At 46.6% G+C, this 19,929-nt stretch overlaps 1 protein-coding gene across 1 annotated transcript in view; it reads left to right on the plus strand.

The window, feature by feature from the left end:
• Positions 1-12,626, plus strand: part of LOC308045260 (gamma-aminobutyric acid receptor subunit gamma-4) — a gene marked incomplete at its 3' end in the record, with an annotated part of 34,199 nt that extends 21,573 nt beyond the window's left edge. The window contains exons 4-9 of the mRNA XM_080352455.1: positions 4,651-4,871; positions 5,464-5,546; positions 6,981-7,118; positions 8,649-8,801; positions 11,089-11,291; positions 12,333-12,626. Coding sequence (XP_080208581.1) covers positions 4,651-4,871; positions 5,464-5,546; positions 6,981-7,118; positions 8,649-8,801; positions 11,089-11,291; positions 12,333-12,626 — 1,092 coding nt within the window. The remainder of the gene's footprint in view (positions 1-4,650; positions 4,872-5,463; positions 5,547-6,980; positions 7,119-8,648; positions 8,802-11,088; positions 11,292-12,332) is intronic.
• Between the last annotated feature and the right edge of the window lie 7,303 nt (positions 12,627-19,929).

Here is a 19,929-nt window from a genome sequence, read left to right on the forward strand (position 1 = left end):
TTATTGCACATGTCGTGCTAGAAATACATTCCTGCTCGCGAGCTGTGGGGACGAGAAGTTGTGCATCAGATTTGAAGTTTATTCTAAAATAACGTTATTTTATTTAGTTACCCGAGTGTGGAGAGTTTTTGCTATTATTGAGCGTGCTCCCTGGGATGCAGAGCTGGCTGCTGGGAGCAGCCCAGGGTTTGTCAGAGATGTTTGCAGGCTGGGAGGGATGTGTGGGATGTTGTGGAGAGTAAAACGCTTGCCTGTGTAGGGCTGTGGGGTGTAGAGTTGCTGAACGCAGATCTGTCTGAAGGAGGGATGCTTGGGCTGACCCGTTTTGCAGAAGAGGGAGAGGCACACAGCGACCTACCAGCCCGTGAAAGAAATACACCCCATTCCTGGCTCTCCTCCAGTAGCTCCTCAGATTTTCCTCAGTTGCAGCACCCCAAAGAGTTTGCCTGTAACACGTGCTTTGCTTTGCTCTGTGACTGGCAGCACAGACCCATCCAATTCATATCAGCCCACCCAAAATACTGGCCAAAACACTTCCCAGGAGAGCAGCTTGATTTATGGTACTGCAGCGAGGGATTTGCTTGGAGGCTCAGAGAGAAGGAGGCTCTACGAATAAAGGCAAATACCAGAACAATAAAAGCTAGAATGAGACTGGCTAGGATATGAATTTCTCAGCCTCACTGTCATTCAGGATTTTTCCAAGCTGTCTCTCCAGCAGAGAAAAATGGAGGAACCTGTTCCCAGGTCTCTGTCTCCTCTATTTGGAGGTTTTCTCACTGCTGTTGAATACAAGTGAAGTTGCAAAAAGCATCCTTAAATGCTTAATTTAATCCTAATTTAGAAAGACATCTAAGACACCTTCATCCCGTGGCTTTGCTTCTCACTTTGGCATTTGTCAGAAAGCTGAGCTCTTAGAGAACACAGAGAAAGAAGCTCATAGATGGATACAGAGGAACCATGGGGTCTCAACTCCTCTGTATCCCCCTAATTACATCCTTGACAGGGGGCAGCTGAACTGCACACACAAGCTTACTTTGAGCCATTTTAAAAGGATCTTCTGGCAGTGCATAGCTGTGTTTATTTGGTGTATAATTCTCTGGGGCCATGAAGGTTTGAGCAGAGTGGCTGGGATGACCCAAGGAATGTGGCTCAGGATAGCACACAATGCGAAGAGTGGCCGGAGTCCAACTCTCTAGTGCTGGGGACAGGCTGATTTCTGAACCTCTTTATTTTCTTTCAGATTGAAAAATTTGGGATATTCTTTGAAATAACTTTTCACATGGAAATGCCATAGCTTTAGTGTTAAACTATGTTTTTAAAAATGAAAGGTTTTAAGAGTGCAGTAAAATCTTTTCTGTTAGTGTTTTATTTTTTTCTTCCAAGATGAAATATTCTTATCAACTCCATATTCCCTTATTTCCCACAAATGCTCTTTTACAGGACAGGGTTGTGGTTTTTTTCCATTAGATGTATTCAGATTTTTACCATTTTCTAGAATTGGGTTTCCACCAGCATCTGTGGTGCCCACATGAGGAAAACAAGGGCTGATCAGTGATGTGCTGGGCAATGACGGTGACCAAGGGCCAGCAGGGGTTGTGCTGGGCAATGACAGTGACCAAGGGCCAGCAGGGATGTGCTGAAAGGCTGAGTTGGACACGAGCCCACACAAGCAGCAGCAATGCTGCAGGGTATTCCTCAGCATCGGATAGTTTTCAGTGTTTGTCTTATGGATACTTTATTATTTTGATGTAAAATTACATGCGTGCCAACACGTGTGTGCTACCCCATGTGTGATCCAAATGGTGCAACCTAACTCTTAGAGCGATTCCTCTTATTTCACTAGCTCCTTCTGTTGAAAACACAAAAAAAGCCCATGCTTTTACAGAGAAGTTAACAACCTCCATGTGCTGCATAACAGATGGTACAGTAATGTTGGAGGAGTATTTTACAATAACCTTTTTCCTCACGGCGAATTTGAGGTATTGTAAAGTCTCTTTCTGATGCTTGAGAATGAATCAAGGGCAGAGAGAAACTAACAGGGCTGCAGGAGTTCAAGCAGCAGCACTGCCATAAGTTTCAGGGGCTGAGCTCATCTTGCCAAACTTCAGCTATTCAGCCTTGATCCGTCTGAGCTCTTCTAAGATCAGTAAGAGTGTGAGGCATTTCCAGAAGACAATTTGCACTAGGTTTATATTAGGGTCTTCCTCTTCAGTGACTGTAGGGAACCCATGGTCAAACACCTTGGTCAGATGTCTACAGCTGAGTGGGATCTGATTAACGCTCAGAGAAAGGTCTGAGCACTGTCCCACAGCTGATCAGTGCAGAGCCGCAGTCATGCAAGGTCCCTCAGCAACAATGCAAACCACATCTGGTGGGAACAAGTGCTAAAGTCTTCAGGAACTGTTGTGGTTTAACCCAAGTCAGCAACTAAACACCACACAGCCACTCACTCACTCTCTCTCAGAGAGGTGGGGGAGAGAACTGGAAGGATAAAAGTGCTTCCAAAGGCCAGAGCATTTTTGTATAAATCTCGCCTCAGATAATTCTGAAGAAAACACATTTGTAAATGCCAATAATTCCCAATGGGTTCCCCACCTAGAGGCAAGGGAGCCAGCTCAGCTCGTACGTTCTTCCTCCGTTCTTCCTCGTGAGCAGCTGTGCTTATAATAGCCACTGAAATTAGATCAAACTACAGGACAGAGACAATAACAGCTCAGATTTTTTCAGAAGAGCTGAATGACTTGTGCACTACACCTTTTGTAAAGGCTGGCTATGAATAGCAGAAGAGGACGTCTTTAATGGTGATCCCTTCAGAAAATCTGAGCTTGACAACAAATACTAAACCCCTAGGACAGCTGACCCTCCACTCTCCCAAAATGTTAGCATTGGTTATCCCAAAGCTGAATGCTGAATTTTACAATAGGATATTTGACCTGAGCAGCCAGCCCAGAAGTGAGATCTCACAAGTGACTCCCATTAGGAGTTAGAAACTAATAGTGGCACATAACATGGATTTATTATTGCATTTTTGGTTGCTTTCTCCTACACTGGAATTATTGCTGAGAAGCAATGTAAGCTCAGGCTGGCTCAAACAAGGTTTGCAGGGCTGGGGGAGAATACATCAAGTGTTGTGTTATTTTGGCCCCAAAAGCTGGCAAGGAAAAGAAAACGTCCGCACGCAGAATAAAATCAGCCCTTCCCATATATGTAGTTTTCTTGGGCTTCTATTACCCCATCTTGTCTCTGCTGTGCCAATGCTTCTTTGCCTGACTGTGGGCTCTATTTCACTGCTTCACAACTTGATCCATGCCTTCATCACCACATACCTGATGTCCACGCATTACCCAGTGCAATCCAGAGCATTCAGATGCTGGAATGGGCTCTCCCCACCTCCTGTTTTCAGGCAGTGGCCACGCTTGTGCTCTTGACTTTGGGGGCTGCTGCTATCCCAGCTCTGTGTCTCCTCATGTCTGTTTTGAGCGAACTGTAGAGGCAACACCATCACTTTGAACATGCTGCATCTGTCTCAATTTAGACATATGTCAGGACCTCATCCCCATCACCTTTACTTATCCCTGTGTCTAACCAGGGTGAAGGATCGGTCCAGAGAGTGACTCGACGACCTGATGGCAAATGCTCTGTTCTCCTGATCTCATTCCTATGCACAAGACACTTTAGGTATAAATCACTCATCACTGGTTTTCCGACAGTGGAGCAAGGGCAAGGAAAATGAAGCGGGCAGTTGTGCGCTGCCCTGCTCTGCCTGCCTGGGCAGGACATGCTGTCCCTTAGAGTGCCGCGGCTATTTTAACAGCACGCTGTGGCAGTCAGCTCTGAACCAGCAACGGAGGGAGGATGTGCTGCAGTCGTAAAAATTCCACCAAGATAGATCAATAGAGGGAGGAGAAGAATGGGAGGGAGAGGTGAGTGGAGTCAGACATTGTTTGTCTCTGCCCACAGGAGAGAGGGAGATGATGCCTCTGCGGTCGTAGGGTTTGAAAGGAGTGGAAGGAAGCAAACTCCAAGTCCGAGAGGTGCTGTAGGAGCAGGTGACAGCCTTTAGTGTGGGCTGGTGGAACTGGCTTGTTCAGAGAGCCACTGAGTGCCAGACATGCTCCTGTACAGCACTAATTAACACATTCTCAGCCAGGCTGAAAATAGTAAGGAGCAAATTGACTTGCAGCAGTAAGCAGCAGAACAGTGGGCTAATGATGTGGGCTATTGCCAGCCTGATCCAGACAGGTGCTGCCTCCCAGAAATGCTGTTTATAGGCGAGCTAGGACACCCTGTCTCTCAGCAAAACTAAAGGTTCTCATTATGGTGGAAACTCTATTTTCTGTCTGCAAAAGGCTCAAGCTTTTGAAATTGTTGCTCCAAGACCTGAGTCCATAGCAGCCCTGCCCCAGCTTCCTTCTCTAATCTTCAGTAAGGAGTATTGGTCCAAAAACCGTAGTGCCCTGGTTGTATGACATTGATCCTGAGCTGAAGATGTGTCTGGAAAGTTGTCGGTGGTCACTGGCACCTACTTCCAGACTTAAAATGCAAATGTTCCAGCTATGGCTCCAAAATGGTAGCTTGCAGAGCAGAGGCCAGGGCTATGCTTTGCCTGAATCCCTCTCAGAAAGACATGTTCTTCCTTCTCTTTTGCAGGAATACACCATTGATATCTTCTTTGCTCAGACATGGTATGACCGGCGTCTTCGTTTCAACAGCACCTTGAAGGCCCTCACACTGAACACCAACATGGTGAGCCGCATCTGGATCCCAGATACCTTTTTTAGGAACTCCAAGCGGGCTGATTCCCACTGGATAACCACTCCTAATCAGCTTCTCCGCATCTGGAATGATGGAAAAGTGCTCTACACACTCAGGTACATCCAGCAGGCACTGCAGCTGGCGACTGAGGTGAGGGAAAAATGAGCTGGTCAAAGTAGAGGAGGATTCCAGGTACCCTGGGACATAGTGGAGATGTCTCCCCGTGCAGATGGGAGTACACAAGCAGTACTGGTTACAGAATGGGCTTCCTTTTCCCTGGATGAAGGCTTCAAACAACTCAAACTGGTTTTCCGTATCATATCGAGAAAAAAGTCAAACCTACAAATGGTTTCCTAAACCAAAATCCTCTCAAAGTTTATGTTGGTCAGTCCAGCCATTTGATACTTATAATAACCATTTGGCTTTTGTTCCCATAAATTCGCACTCCCATAAATGAATCTGAGAAGCTCATGAAACAAAAAGGCTTTTTGAACGTGAAAATTAGATCGTTTTTCTCACTTTGAAAATATCCCAACCTATGTTTTGTTTGGCTGCTGTTTTGAAATGTTCCTGCAAACAGACTGATTTTCAAGAAATTAGTGTTTCTCTCTCAAGGAAGTGAGCATCCCTCTGTCACACTGTGATGCTGGAATCAAACCACTGTCACCAACACAAAATCTTGATCTCCCTCTCTCTTTCCTCTCTCAGGCTGACGATCGAGGCTGAATGTCTGCTGCAGCTGCAGAATTTCCCAATGGACACTCATTCCTGCCCTTTGGTTTTTTCCAGTTGTGAGTACACATATTTTTAAAATAGGTTTAGAAGGCAGGCAGAGAAACCTCAGTAGAATAAAACTCTTCTGGGAAAACCATACTCCCTTTTAGCTACATTTTTCACCTAGTCTCTATGGCTCTTGTCCTTTGCTATTACCCATTATGCCCTGAAGCATCCTTTTACCCCTGGCCTAGCAGAGGTCTTCAGGGACAATTCACAGCACCTCTGAGTTGCTCCTTAATTTGAGTGGATGGCTGGAGGTGATTATTTCACTGACCTTCTGGTCATTCTGACCTACTAGACAGAATGTATCCCTGCAGCTGGCACCCGTCTTGCCTTGCATCTTCCCACTTCTGCTGCTTTCTTAGGGGCAGCTTGGCTTTCCAGACCTCAGCCCAGAGACAAGCCAACTTTCTGCACCCAAGGCCATCACAAAAGAGGGGTGATAAGACCTCTTAGTTTTCACTTGTCCATTGTCATCAGCAAACAGGGCTGCTGATGTTGGCACATCTTCACTGGTAATTTTGAAGGGAGCCTTTCTGCACCAAGACAGACTTCTCCTCATGCGTTGGTTGGAAATCTGATTTAGTCATCTTAGCTTGGGTTCACGTCTCTTGCTTCCCCTGCCACTGAAGAGATGGAGCTCATGTGGCTCTGAGGTGCTTCAGTGGGAGGCAGCATGCTGAGGAGATACCATCCTCTCATCTCCCACCATCCCTCATTCTTTGCTAATTAACAGTACATGCCATAAATGCTTGATAATTAGAAGCACGCTTTTAGTTAGCTGCCAAGCTCTTGCTCCTTCCCTCCTCTGAGGAACTCTCTCGTAGGTGTCGAGGTCCCTTCTTCACAGTAGGCTTGTTTCTTTGTCAAGAAAGCCAGAGCCAGAAGAAGCCATGCTAAAGCCTGCAGGAGCCAGGTCTCCTCCTCCATGAAGAATGTGCCCCTTCTTTTCCATACACAGATCAGCTCCCAGGGCAAGAGGTACAGAGATAGTAAGACCAGCCACAGCTATGTAACCGCCTGTGTTGGCAGCTCTGTGTTCCTGCCGTACTCATGCTTGGGAAGGGAAGGTAGACACGTGGAGTGGTGAAGGCCCCATGCTGCCCCAAGGAGCTAAAACTCTTAAAGATTCCAGGCCAGGTGAGTCCTCTTACACCAACTCAAGTCTTCTTCCCACCAGTACAGCCCTTAGAAAGGCTCCATTTCTATCATTGCTTTTCCCACCTCATAGATTTGAAGCAGCTCAGAAGGGGAGATGCTGTCCCTACTCCCACTGTATGGAGGGATGCCTAACGGAATCTAAACAAAGGCATCAGAAACACTTGCCAGAAAGCTTTGTGTCTAGAAAACAGCTAGAGTGAGATGCCAGTGCTTTTGCAGCCAGGGTGGTGGATGACATTGAGGCACATGACGTACTCTTTCATTTATGTCCCTGCCGCTTTTCGCAGATGGCTACCCACGCGAGGAGATTGTCTATCGCTGGAGGCGCTACTCCATTGAGGTCTCCGACCAGCGCACCTGGAGGCTCTACCAGTTTGACTTCACGGGGCTGAGGAACACCTCGGAAGTTCTCAGGACCGGGGCAGGTGAGGCAAAGGGATACAGCCCACAGAAAGGTGTTCGAGACCTCGTGAGAGGCAAAGGAGTCATCAGACAGGTCCACAGTGGTGGGCAAGTGAGATCAAAACAGCACAGTTAGAGAAATGTAAAAATGAAGGGATGGACTAGAGGGAGCAGAGGTGATAGAGATGAGGGGTTAGGGGAAAGCGAAGCAGGGGTGGGCCAGAACCACCGATATCTGTGGACTGTGGGGTGACAATGCTGATGTGAATGGAGCGATCCCTGGTTCAAGGGTCAGGAGAGAGAGGAGATGGAGCTCAGATCCCCTCTTGCTGCACTATGTACGTACTATGTGATCCCTGGGTGATGCTTATAACTGGAACAGGGGTGGGGAAATCAGAACTTGCAGGCCTCAATCTTCCCTTATGTAAAGTTATGTGGGACTGGTGAACACCTGAATTATGCTTCAAGAGACAGGAACAAGGCTGAGTGTGTGAAGAAACCAGGGAATGGAGGCTCTTCAACTCCCCCTTCTCATAATAGCTCACATCCCCTTTCCTTCCCACAGACAGCTGAGAAACGCCTCTTTGGGTTCCTGCAGGTAGGGCGAGCTCATATTTTTAAGCCCTCTGAAGCAGCAAGTTCAGGTAGTTCTCCTTCCACTCTGCAGAAAGCTGCTGTTGCCGACACCGGCACCAGCCTCTAAGCAGAGTAGAAAGGCAGCACAAACTGGGAGAAGAAGTGGTGCAGTGAAAGTGTGTTGAACGCACCAGTGGCTGTCTGACATTTGTAATTCTCTTTTTTTGGTAATTGCTTGCAAGCTCCATCTTAACTCTAGAGCTGTCGGGTGGCTTTCTTCCAATACTCACTAGGAGCCTCTGAAAAAGAGGAAGAACCTCAGCTGTAAGTTGCTAAATGAGCAATTAGGATGTACAGCACCACATGCCTTTTCCAGGGGCACAACCAGGGTCTCAATGAAAGCGATTGAAGGACACTTCCATTGTCACAGCTCAGGTAGTTAGTTGGCAAGCCAGGCCATGTAGCCTTTTACAGCTAAATAGCTTCTATAGAAAAGAAACGCTTGCAGCAATCAGCTGAAGATGAATGCTCTCTAGTTTCTTCCCTGAAATTTTTCCAGTGTGCTTTTCAGTGTGCTTGGACATACAGCCAGGCCGGTATAAATGCACCCTCATGACCACATAGCCAGACAGGCAGATAGCCAGTTGGGCAACCACAAAGTCAGCTATTAAATTAATCACAAAGACGTCAAGTCAGACAACTACAGAGCCAGCCAGGTAGCCACAGAGTCCACTAGCCACAAAACCAGCAAGACAGCCACAATACTAGCGAGTGACCAAACCTGCTCAGCCAGCCATGTGTCTGTCCATGAAGCTAACAACCTGGGCAACCACAAAGCCAGAAATAAAACCAGCTAGCCACGCACTTAAAACAAGAAAACCTCATCAGAAACACTCCAAATTCTGAACAACTGCTGATTTTTTTTGCTTTAGGAAGTTACGTGCTATGATTCCAATGTCTCTGATGCTTTTTCCTAGGGGAGTACATGGTGATGACAGTTTCTTTTGACCTAAGTAGACGTATGGGTTATTTTGCCATTCAGACCTACATTCCCTGCATCCTGACGGTTGTTCTCTCCTGGGTTTCCTTCTGGATCAAGAGAGACTCTACACCAGCCAGGACGTCTCTGGGTAAGAGATGGGTTGTTGCGTGCCTGATGCTTGTTGAACTCTGCAAGGCTAGCGGACTAGCACTGATGGGGTACAAAATCTCCTAAAGCACTCTGCTGTTTTCTGGCATTATTCAGCTTACTGGAGGATAGTCCATAGGGCATCTTTCTGTGTGTTACACCTTCCTCAAGCTCAAACAAATCTCTAGCTATGCTGGCTTGGACTACTGGATTATTTCAGGATAGCACAACACTCTTATCTTGATCTGAGACCTGAGCACAATCTTTTCCAAGTTGACAATGTGGTATTCTCATGTGCCAACAGGGAGAGGGAAGGGGTGAGCTGTGGCACTGCAGCGTTGGCCAAAGGGCTCGTGTCACATGCAGGTAATCTCCACTTCCTCATGACTTTTCAAGGGTTCAGTGTAGGACCAGTGACATAAAGCTTGTAGGGTGATGAGTGAAGCTGTATCCACAGAGTCCCAAGCTCTGGCAGGATGCGGAATGCTGGTAAGTCCAGCCTTTCTCTGTTAGTCACACCACACTGGGAGTACAGGACGTAGCAATAGCTCTGCCTATTGTTTAGATTTTCTCAGCAACCTGCGGTGGCTCTTTGAGGCAGGAAAAAGCTTATGTTGATTGAATCCCGCTCTGGTAGGCACTAGAGAGGTCTTTATGAATCTTTAATGCTCTTTGGCTGTATCTGCATTTTGCAGCAAGCTCTGCTTCCCAGAACTGTCCTTCCCATCAGCCCCATCGACTTTCCCTTTAATTGGAGGTAGCGTTCCTTGTAGCCTCTGCAGGGAGGGAGAGGAGAGGCGAGGGGCCAACAGCATCAGGCAGGACTATTCAGAGCCCATCCATTATGACCATCTCTCCCCACCTCCCTATCAAAATCAATTTATTCGGTGCTTATTTTGAGAGCAGGAGGAGGAATGGGGTGTCATTTCCAATGGAGGTGAGGCTACGCCATGATCCGTGGCCGGGAAAGGAATGAACAGCAAGAGGCAAAGTGTTCTGAACAGCAAGAGGCAAAGTGTTCTGCACAGCAGACGCCACTATGGTGGCTGTCTCAAAAAAAACAAAGGCAAGTTTCCCCAGGAGGGGGGCCCTTCTCTCTGGGAAGGGACCTCAGCACATCAAGAATAATGTATTCTCTCCACAGCCCCTGTTGCACTTAATACAAATGATCCCCGGTACATTTCAAGCCTATCAGCCTACATTAAGGAGATGTAAATGGGACCGGTTCCATTGGCATTTCAAATATATGGAGAGTCACATCACATCTGCTAATGCAAATATAGCAGGAAAATATGAAAATCTCTTGCTATGCTCCCATCCAGAGCCATTGGGGTGACCCAAAGTAAGGGTGGCAGGTGGATTTAGATAACTGTTAGAGAAGGAAGAGCAGATGGAGTTTCTGTTTCTTTTCCACAACCTAAAAAAACAGTGGATAAGACCACAATACAGAATCACAGATTGATAGGGATTAGAAGGGAACTTGAAAGATTATCTAGTACAGTCCCTCAACTCTTGCAGTTGATCCTTTGTTGGCTCCTGATCTCTGGAAACAGATCTGTGAGTATTACTGCTGCTGCAAAAACAATTCCAAGCCCCATTCAAGTGGTGGTTTTAAACTAGAAGAGGGTAGATTCAGTCTGATTGGCCTGACCCTGTTGAAGGTGTCCCTGCTTATTGCAGGGAGGTTGGACTAGATGACCTTTGAAGGTCCCTTCCAAACCAAATTATTCTATGATGGGCTTTGCATGGGGCTAAATTCATCCTGGGAACCAAATGCGCAGACACAAAGGGAACAGAGGCTTTTGCTTTCCAGCTCTGGTTCACATCGGACAAAACCAGCAATCCTGTGTCATCTGAGACATTGCCAGGCTTATTGCTGACTCAGCCAAACATCACTGACTGAATCCCAACTCACCCATTGCCTGCCCAAAGCCATCCAGCGAGTCTTACTGCCTCTTAGCATGTCCTTCCTTTGGACACTGCTACCATCATCCAAGCCATTGTTTCTGTCCACAGCCTTAAGCAGAGCTTGAGTTCCCCACTCCTTTACCAGTCCACATTGATGTCCTGTGTGACATGTGGGTTTTGAACAGCTCTTTTTCCATGGAGCATTGTTAGAGGGCACCTCAAGGCCAGAGTCTTGCTAAGTAGAGCAAAAACAGGACCAGGCAACCAGAGGAATTTCTCTCCCACGAGAGAGGAAAAATGGGGATCTTTTGAGGGCTGGATACATGTAGAAGACAGAAGTGCTCCACTTCATTACTTAAACCAGCTCTTTTCTCTCTTAGGTATCACGACTGTGCTAACAATGACCACCCTGAGTACCATCTCCCGCAAGCACCTTCCCCGTGTTTCCTATATCACAGCCATGGACCTCTTTGTCTCTGTGTGCTTCATCTTCGTCTTTGCAGCTCTCATGGAGTATGCTACACTCAACTACCTGGTGGGAAACAAGAAACCACTTGAGCACAACAACAGGAAAGCCAGGCTGGTAGGTTGAAGGTGCCAGCTAAGGTGGATGCTGTTAGAATCTCAAAATATTTAGAAATATCCCTCCTGGGGAACTGCTGACATGGTTTAGTGCTTGAACCTATGTTCATAAGGTCCTCAGACCACTGTATGTGCTAGGTCTGAGCACCTGAAAGGTGAGACAGCACCAGAAAAAGTAGCTGAGGCTCCCCTGAAACAAGGAGGTCCCTGCCAGTCCACTGATCTCTTCAAAATTGCTGGAGAGCTTATCAGTATAGTTTAGGATGACTCACATGACCAAATATAACTGTCTACTTTAAGACAGGGTGATCCACACCCAGGTTCTTCACCTCTACTGATTTGTTCTTTGTGGATTACAGAGGTATCTTAGGTCACAGAGATGCAGAAACTTACTTTTTGTGGTCTTTCCACCAGAGGACATCATGAGTGTGGGAACAGTGAACTCAGAGTGGTCATCATCCTCTTGAGATCTGCCCAAGCTCATGGCAGGTACTGCTGACAGACACGTCAGCTGAAACAGGCCTCTGAATTGGGACAGAACTGAAACCAAAAAAGACAGATATCTTCTGTGCCAGCCTCATTTCTCAGCATGGGTGGAGAGAGCTCTTCCATGAGCCTGATATGTCTCTTCTCCTGGGCCCAGAGGTTGGGAGTCACACACAGCAAGTCACAGCAACCAGAGGGGACTGTGCGCTGTGTATTCAGAGATAGCGGAGCTGGGGGGAATGGGGGAAGAGGCTAGCACAGCTGAAACCAGACAGGTCCTGTTTCTGCACTGACTACTAGTAGCAAAGGTGGGGAATCAGAGCAATTAGATCTTTGCTGATGAAGGCTATGCCTTAGGGTGCCAGGGATGAAACTCACAGTCATTCAGGGAGGTGCCAGTCCCCACAATATGGCAAGGTGGTGATTTACAGCCATGTGCATTGAACTATGTCTAAGCTATGAACTGATCTCTTGCCAATTTGATGAGTTTTGGTGTCTAGAACATATTTTCTTGCCTTTTCTTTCCCTTTAATACACCTACCCCTCCTCATTACAGCCACCTGCCAGTGCACAGGTGATGCCGTCCTTTACCACCATCAACATCAACAACATCATGCACTGGCCCACAGAGATAGAGGAAGATGAGGATGAAGATCCTGGCTCCCCATGCCTGGAAGGAAAGGAATGCGAGAGGTTCTTCTGCTGCATTGAGGACTGTCAGACGGGAATGTGGCGGGAAGGGAGGGTCCGCATTCACATCTCCCGCCTGGACTCCTACTCCCGTGTCTTCTTTCCCACTGCCTTCCTGCTCTTCAATATTGTCTACTGGATTGCTTATCTCTATCTCTAGCTGTTCTTTGTCCTCAGCTGGACTGGACTGGAGACCAGCAAGATGGGCTTCTCAAGGAACATAGAGAACAGCATCTCTTCCATCATAGTTGATTGTTGGTCTGAACAATCCAATCTGGTGATTCCCTCTTTCTGCTCTCTCATCTCTTCTGAGAAGAACCAGACACCTTTTTTTTAGCCTCCTAACATATCTTTTTAGAGAATCTACCTTTCCCAAACACCTCCCTCTCCAGCACCACCAGCATTTTACTCCTTGTAAGATTGCCCAAAAACATTTTATTCCCATCTCAAACATTAGGGATTTTGTCAAAAACAAAAACCTTAATGCATTTCATTTTTCCACCCAATCTTACTCCAAAATTCCATGTGAAATGATGGCAAATGGAATTTTCTGCATAGTTTTTAAGACTATGGAAGAAATAAAGTAGATCTTACAACTTCTGCACCAATTCAACCAGAATAGACTTCTTGGAGTGCTAGAGGCTTGGTAAAGCCAGACAGAAAGAAGTGTGAAAGAGAGCAGCAGGACAGCTTTCCCACAGTAGCTAGGCTTGGCTAAAATGTTTTGAACCTGTCCAGAAAGCTGACAGTGGCACGGACAAGGATGGAGTAGCTGCAAGTCTCTACCAGCTCCCTGTAGGATATCTGGGGAGCATTCCTCATGGATCACTCCACTTGTTATACCAAGTGGCACCCAAGGCATCCACCCACAGAGGCACTGCTAATTCTCATCAGATGGTGGTAAAAAGCACGTCACAAGTATAAAGGGCCCATCTACCTTACTGGAGCAGACTTCAGGGCCCACGGTGACTTTCAGCTTTGTGATCAGTACTTTGAGCAGGCTATGGAGCTTACATTGGGCATAGCCAAAAGAAGGATAAAGTCCTTACGCTACAAAAAACAGAAATCTCATGAGCCAGGTGTGAGGAGGCTTTCTTTGCCCTTTCTCTTGTAAGCTGGGCCCTGTTGTACCACGCATTATAGCAGGGCTGTGCTCTCCTTCATAACAACACCTGTTGAAACCACCAGATCTGTGCTTGGTCGTAGGTGCTAACCTGAGAAAGGGGTACTAGAAAACAAAACAGGATCAGCTACCAGTGCTGCACCTACCAGTAGTGGGGAGAGGGTCTTCCTGAAGCTTGAATGTGTTTCCTTGCTTCTCTTTTTGTTTTTAATTACATAAAAAACCTGACTTCACTACAAGACAGTTCACTAAGACTTCACTATGGCTCTTTCCAGTTCCCAACAATACTTGCCCCTTTTCTTCCCGAAAATCAGGAAATGGAGTGAGTCGTCCTTGGTATATTTCAGGAAGGCCAGACATAGTAAGATGGTTCCTTATGGCCCATCTTAAAGGGTTAGAGAAATGCATAACACGGTCTCAGCTGGAAGAAACTACATGAGGTACAAGAGGAGATTTAGGCTCAGGGTCCATAAGGTGTAAATCAGCTGCATCCCCATTTATACCAACTGCTGATGCAGCCCACAGCATGATTGTGAAAAGCAATGTGCCGTTAATAGTTACTTACTGCGTAAATTACAAACAAAGAAGAAATTTTTAAAAGCAGCATGTTTTAGAAACAATTAGCACTTAAAAAGCTTGTCAGGAGAATAAAGCTGGCAGGGTTGCAGAGAAAAGGTTAGGAACGACTGGCTCACAGCACAGCTAACAGGAGCAGGAGGTTTTACGTATTCTTAGAGAGCAATTTGATCTGGTTTAAAGATGGATTTTGACACTGTTAAATCTGATCTGAGTAATGAAGTGTCATGTTTAATTCATTCATAAATACATCCTTACCTTGGTTCCAGAGGAGCAGCTAGACCGCCTAATTAAGTATACAATAGTAAAACACTCAGCTAAGTATAACCTAATGGGGGTCAGAACAGCATAGCTCTGCAAGGGGAAATTGTGCCTGTCTAACCTGTTACAGTTCTTCTTTTAAAATACCAAGTAAGAGATAAAGGTTACCCAGAAGCATAATTTGCTTAGCTACTCCGACAGCTTTCGAAAGGATGGAAAGAAATTATGGCATGTGGTTCTAACAGAGGAAATTGATTTAGCAAAAGAATTATTAAGGAGGTTCTAATTAGAGGAAATTAACTGAGGAGAGGGGAAAAAAGAATTGTTAAGGAGGCTCTAATTAGAGGAAATTAATGTTTTAGAAAGAAAGTCACAGAGAGGGAGAAGTCTAAGAAAAGAATCAAAACAACTTCCAGACAAGGAAAGCTGCCGACTCCCAGCCAAGCAGGTTGATGTTCTGCTCCTGATAGCAAAGCGCTATTAGATGTAGCAACAGAAAAACCTCCTATGACTCAACTGTACACTGATGGGGAGCTGTACTGAACAGGGTCCAGTCATCTCTATGGGGAGCCAAAAGGAAAGAGCATCCTATATTAAAACTGGCCCATATGACAAGCTCTGAGCAAAGCCTGTCTTTCCGCATCAGAAGGCAGTTGCTGGCACGTGCATGGGAAGGGGAACCCCAATAGCAAACCAGGGCTTGTGCCAAACATGCTCATTAGCAGTACAGTGGCATAAAAGGTGTGCAGGCAAATATAGGCTGCGATGAACACAGGCAGCAAAATGTGGAAGGGAAGCATCTGAGAAAGGGATGGTAGAAGGGAGAACGTAACACCTATGTGCAAAGGACTCCAAACGTCTGCAGTTCACTGTAGCTTTGAAGTACTCAGAAGCCTTGATGGACACAGATGATCGTCATGGGCACCAGAGTACAGACATCAGCCCTAAGAGCAGCAGCTTGTTGAAACAGACCTTTGATAGAATCAGCCAGTAGAGAAGCAGAGTGTACAAGAGAACTAAGAGGATGACAGAGCCTTGGGCAAAGTAGACTTGCAAGATTATAAGATTTCACAAAAAAAAAAAAGATAAAGCCAACACACACCTAGGTAATTTAACCAATGATGAAGGATTTAACAGAGGAAAATAGCCTAGTGTGGGCTGGAGCACAAAAAAGCTGATTACTAAGGCTGGGGAAGGAGGAGGGAGGGGGCTTTTTGGCTTAGGGAAATCTGTGCCCATCATAAATAGCTCAATAAATAAAGGCATGCACAAATTCAGTCATGTTTTGAAGTTTCTACAGTATCTCAGAAAAAGGAAGCTAAGAAAAATCCAACATTTTCTGGAACTACTTTGCAAAGCTCCAGTTTCCTGAAAAACAGTTTCCCTGCTATGAGCAGGGAATCCAAGGCACAGAGACATCCATAGCTGTGTGTGGCCCTGCTCAGCAAGGCAGCCAGAGCAGAGCCCCACTGGTCCCCTGCTAGAGCAGCATAGACCACAGCCCGAGAACGTGAGGCTGAGCTGAGCTGTGCCGGGCAGGAGGGACGGAGACACCTGGGTGGCTGCGCCGCCTCCTCATCTTATGTAGGTTTCAACTTTCTTCCCCACACAGAAACTTGGTGGAGGAGCCATGTATTGCCACCATCACAGGTGAGTTGGTGCTGGGCTTTCCTCACCTCCCTGCCCTTCCTGGGGACAAGTGAGTCACCTTCCCACCCCCAACACCTACAGAGGACCTCATGCAGACAACTACTGCGTTACAAGTTTCCTTACCAGTGGCTGAGGAGTGTCTGATGCTGACTATCATGGCTGATCCTGTAGCAGCACTTACATCCAAAGTTAGGGAACTTTGCTGTGAACAGGGTCAGTTCCATGTCTTTCTGGATAATCATCTTTAGAACTTCCAGGATGAAGCCGATGATGAATTCATCTGCCATATCTGTCTTTAGGCTCTGCTCCAACCTATGGACATATGTACTGTTTCAAATGCCTTGAAAACTTCATGCAGGAATATAAATCTGTCCTGTGGATCAGAAAAGGCTCTCTTCCCAGCAGTTCCACAAGTGGCAGAAAGTTCTGCAGCTGAAGTGGTATCACTAGAGACTGCAGAGGCTGGACTGGTCAACCCATCTTTTGAGGAGGCTGAAGAAGACCTTCCTAGGAGAGTTAGAGTTACAGCTGAAATGAAGACAACTGAAATTCACCAAGAAGACATGGCAGAAGAGTTGAGAATGAGGACAGCTGGGGTAAAGACACCCCACTGGGAAATGTCATTCAAGAAGAATTGCAGGATTCCATCATTGGTGCAGATGAATAGCACCTGGGGACCATATTCTTTAAGTGGATGGTGTCAACATCAGCAGTGTGACTCACTGCCAACTGTTTCCTTGCTGTGCCACCCAGGGCTCAATACTGAGGCCAGTTCTCTTTAATATCTTCATCAGTAATAGGGACAAGGGGATCAAGCACACCCTCAGTAAGTTTGCAGATAACACCAAGTTGAGTGGGAGCGTTGATCTGCTGGAGGGTAAAAAGCTGCTACAGGTCGGATTGATGGGCTGAGGCCAATTGTATGAGGTTCAACAAGGCCAAGTCCTGGGTCCTGCACTTGGGCCACAACCAACCCCAAGCAATACTACAAGCTCGGGGAAGAATGGCTGAAAAGCTGCCTGGTGGAAAAAAGACCTGAGGGTGCTGGTTGACAGCAGCTGAACACAAGCCAGCATGTGCCCAGGTGGTCAAAAAGGCCAGTGTCATCCTGGCTTGTGTGGCAATAGTGTGGCCAGCAGGACCAGAGCAGTGATCGTCCCCTTGTACTGGGCACTGGTGACGCTGCACCTTGAATCCTGCATTCAGCTTTGGGCCCCTCATGACAAGAAAGACATTGATGTGCTGGGGAGAGTTTAGAGAAGAACAGCAAAGTTGCTGAGGGTCCTGGAGCACAAGTGTTATGAGAAGCAGCGGAGAGAACTTGGGCTCTTTAGCCCTGAGAAAAAGAGACTGAGGGGAGACCTTATCACTGTCTACAACTGCTTGAAAGGGGGTTGGAGCATGGAAGCTGTTGGTCTCTTCTCCTAAGTAACAAGCAATAGGATCAGAGGATATAGCCTCAAGTTGCACCAGGGGAGGTTCAGATTGGATATTAGGAAAAAATTCTTCACAGAAAGGGTTATGAAGCACTGGAACAGGCTGCCCAGGGAAGTAGTTGAGTCACCATCCCTGAAGGTGTTTAAAAGATGTGTACATGTGGTGCTTTGGGACATGGTTTAGGGGTGGACTTGGCACTGTTAGGTTTACAGTGCGATTTGATGATCTTAAGGGTGTTTTCCAACCTAAACGAGTCTATGGTTCTAAGATCTGGCTAATGATGGGGACAGGAAATTATTATATCTCAGCACTTATGTTTTATGGCTTTTGTTTGAAAGATGCAAGGAATTCAGGAAAAAGTTTGATTTATCATTTCTCTGTCTCCAGTTCCAATCTTACCCTTGCAGATTATGCCATGTAAGGCACCATTTTTGGACTGTATGCTCTTCAGGGCAGGGACTCTCTTATTGTGCGTCTGTACAAGGACTAGCACACTACAGTGTGATCATTGAGATTTCTGGATGCTACTTATTATAGATAATAAACAACAGTATGGACTACCCATCTTCAGCACCACTGTCTATCCACACCTTGTAAGAAGACTAACAATTGTACCACATTCCCCTCCTGATGGGATTACTGGAGCTAACTAATATTTTTATTTTCCCAGAAAAATATAGCTTGTTGGAAAGTGGGGAAAAATGTTGACCTGATATTTTGGGGGTTGGTGAGGGATTTTTCTGATTTTTTTTTGTTTTTTTTTTAGTAAAGAAAGACAGTAGCTGCTTGAAATCAATACTGCACAGAAACTGTCTCTACCATTTAAAATCATTGTTTCTAATGCAAGATAAACCCTTGCTTGGTCCACTCAGTCTGTTGCCCTGTTTCCCCAAGTGTTTTTGGGGTTGGTTTGGCATTAGTATTTGGCAGAATTTATTTTGCCTTTCTGCTCTCTATTGTAACGCTGGTGACTTTTGGGGTGATCATAATCAAAAGGACACCCCAGGTCTGAAGAAGGCCTCCCCCAAGAGCCACCCAGCCGCATGGAGGAGCAAAGGCAGCAGTGCTGAATCCAGCTCTGGGCCCACACAGCCACACATGGGAAATCTCACCCTTTGCTCCTTTGGAGAAGCATTCATTAGTCATGCCTGATGTGACAGAGAAATTAATTGGCCTCTTGCTATCCCCCCGCCCAAAACGCTGTCTGTCTCCTTCAGCGCTGTGTCCCTCACCGTGTCCTGCATAGCCCCACCATGCTGCCACCACTCCTTCAGCCTTGAAGCTCCCCTAAAATCTCCCCTAAAGGCGCGATTTACCAAGGGAAGATGGGAGCACTGATGTTAATGAAAAAGCCCCCTCTCCCTTAAAAACACCACAAGACCGCCGTAGTACACAAAGCATTGCAGGAGGCCTGCCTGAGGATGGCCTGCCACCCAGAAGACCCCTCCACCTCTCCCCTACAACCCATATGTGCTCCATGAACTTGTCGGGGGATGTGTCCCCACCACCCTCTTACTGCACTCACTACATGGAGCAGGGCTGAGCTGTCTCCAAGAGGCTGCAGCCTATGTCACCTCCCCCCTCTTATATTTCCTCCTCTTAATCTTTCTTAGGGGGTTTATTTCATGGGTTTTGTCTTGCCACCCACCCCATCTGGGGCCACCCAGGGTTTTCCCAACGAACGAGGGCTCAGAACTCACCCCCCCTCCCCTGTCACTGTGGAAACCATTAGGCTGCAGTGCTGCTGCAGGTGCTTGAACTATAAAATAGTATTTCTAATATGTTTGCTTTTTCCCCTTTCTTTCCCCACATTTGGGTGCCCATGTGCCCTGGGGCAAAGGGCCTGTTGTCTCATGGAGGAGCTTCCTGCAGGCACAATTCACATCAGCTCAGAAAGGAAAACGTCCCTCCTCTCTGCAGCACACATTATATCCCTTCAAGCTTTGACAGTTCCCAAAATGTTAAAAACAAGAGATGGTGAAGGTGGGGAGGGGAGGGAGAAGATAAAGTTATATTAGTCCTTACTTTTTATATTCCTAAAATACATTCATTATAATTTTTCTTCCTCTTAGTGCCTCAGATTTATAGGCTTTGGGAAGGTTGAATTTAAGGAGAATGAACATGGCCAAAAATGCTGTAATATGTGCTCCACAGGGCAAGAGTGGAGACATGAACACCTCTGCCTGCACATCCCCAACATGGTTGGGACAGGAGCTACCAATTTGTTGTCCCCTCTTAGAGAAATGGCATCAATTGCACAACAGCACGGCACAACTTCTGACAACCTATTTGGGGCAGGAGGTACCAGCTGTGAAGTGTTGGGGTATAACGGGGCTAGGCTCCCAGTGTTCCCATCAGACTGGGTGAGGAAACCCAGGAACCCAGGGGTTCTGGGGATCTTACCCCTCTCTCCTTG

The sequence above is a fragment of the Nesoenas mayeri genome (genome assembly GCF_963082525.1).
Source record: "Nesoenas mayeri genome assembly, chromosome: 13".
NCBI lineage: Eukaryota > Metazoa > Chordata > Aves > Columbiformes > Columbidae > Nesoenas > Nesoenas mayeri.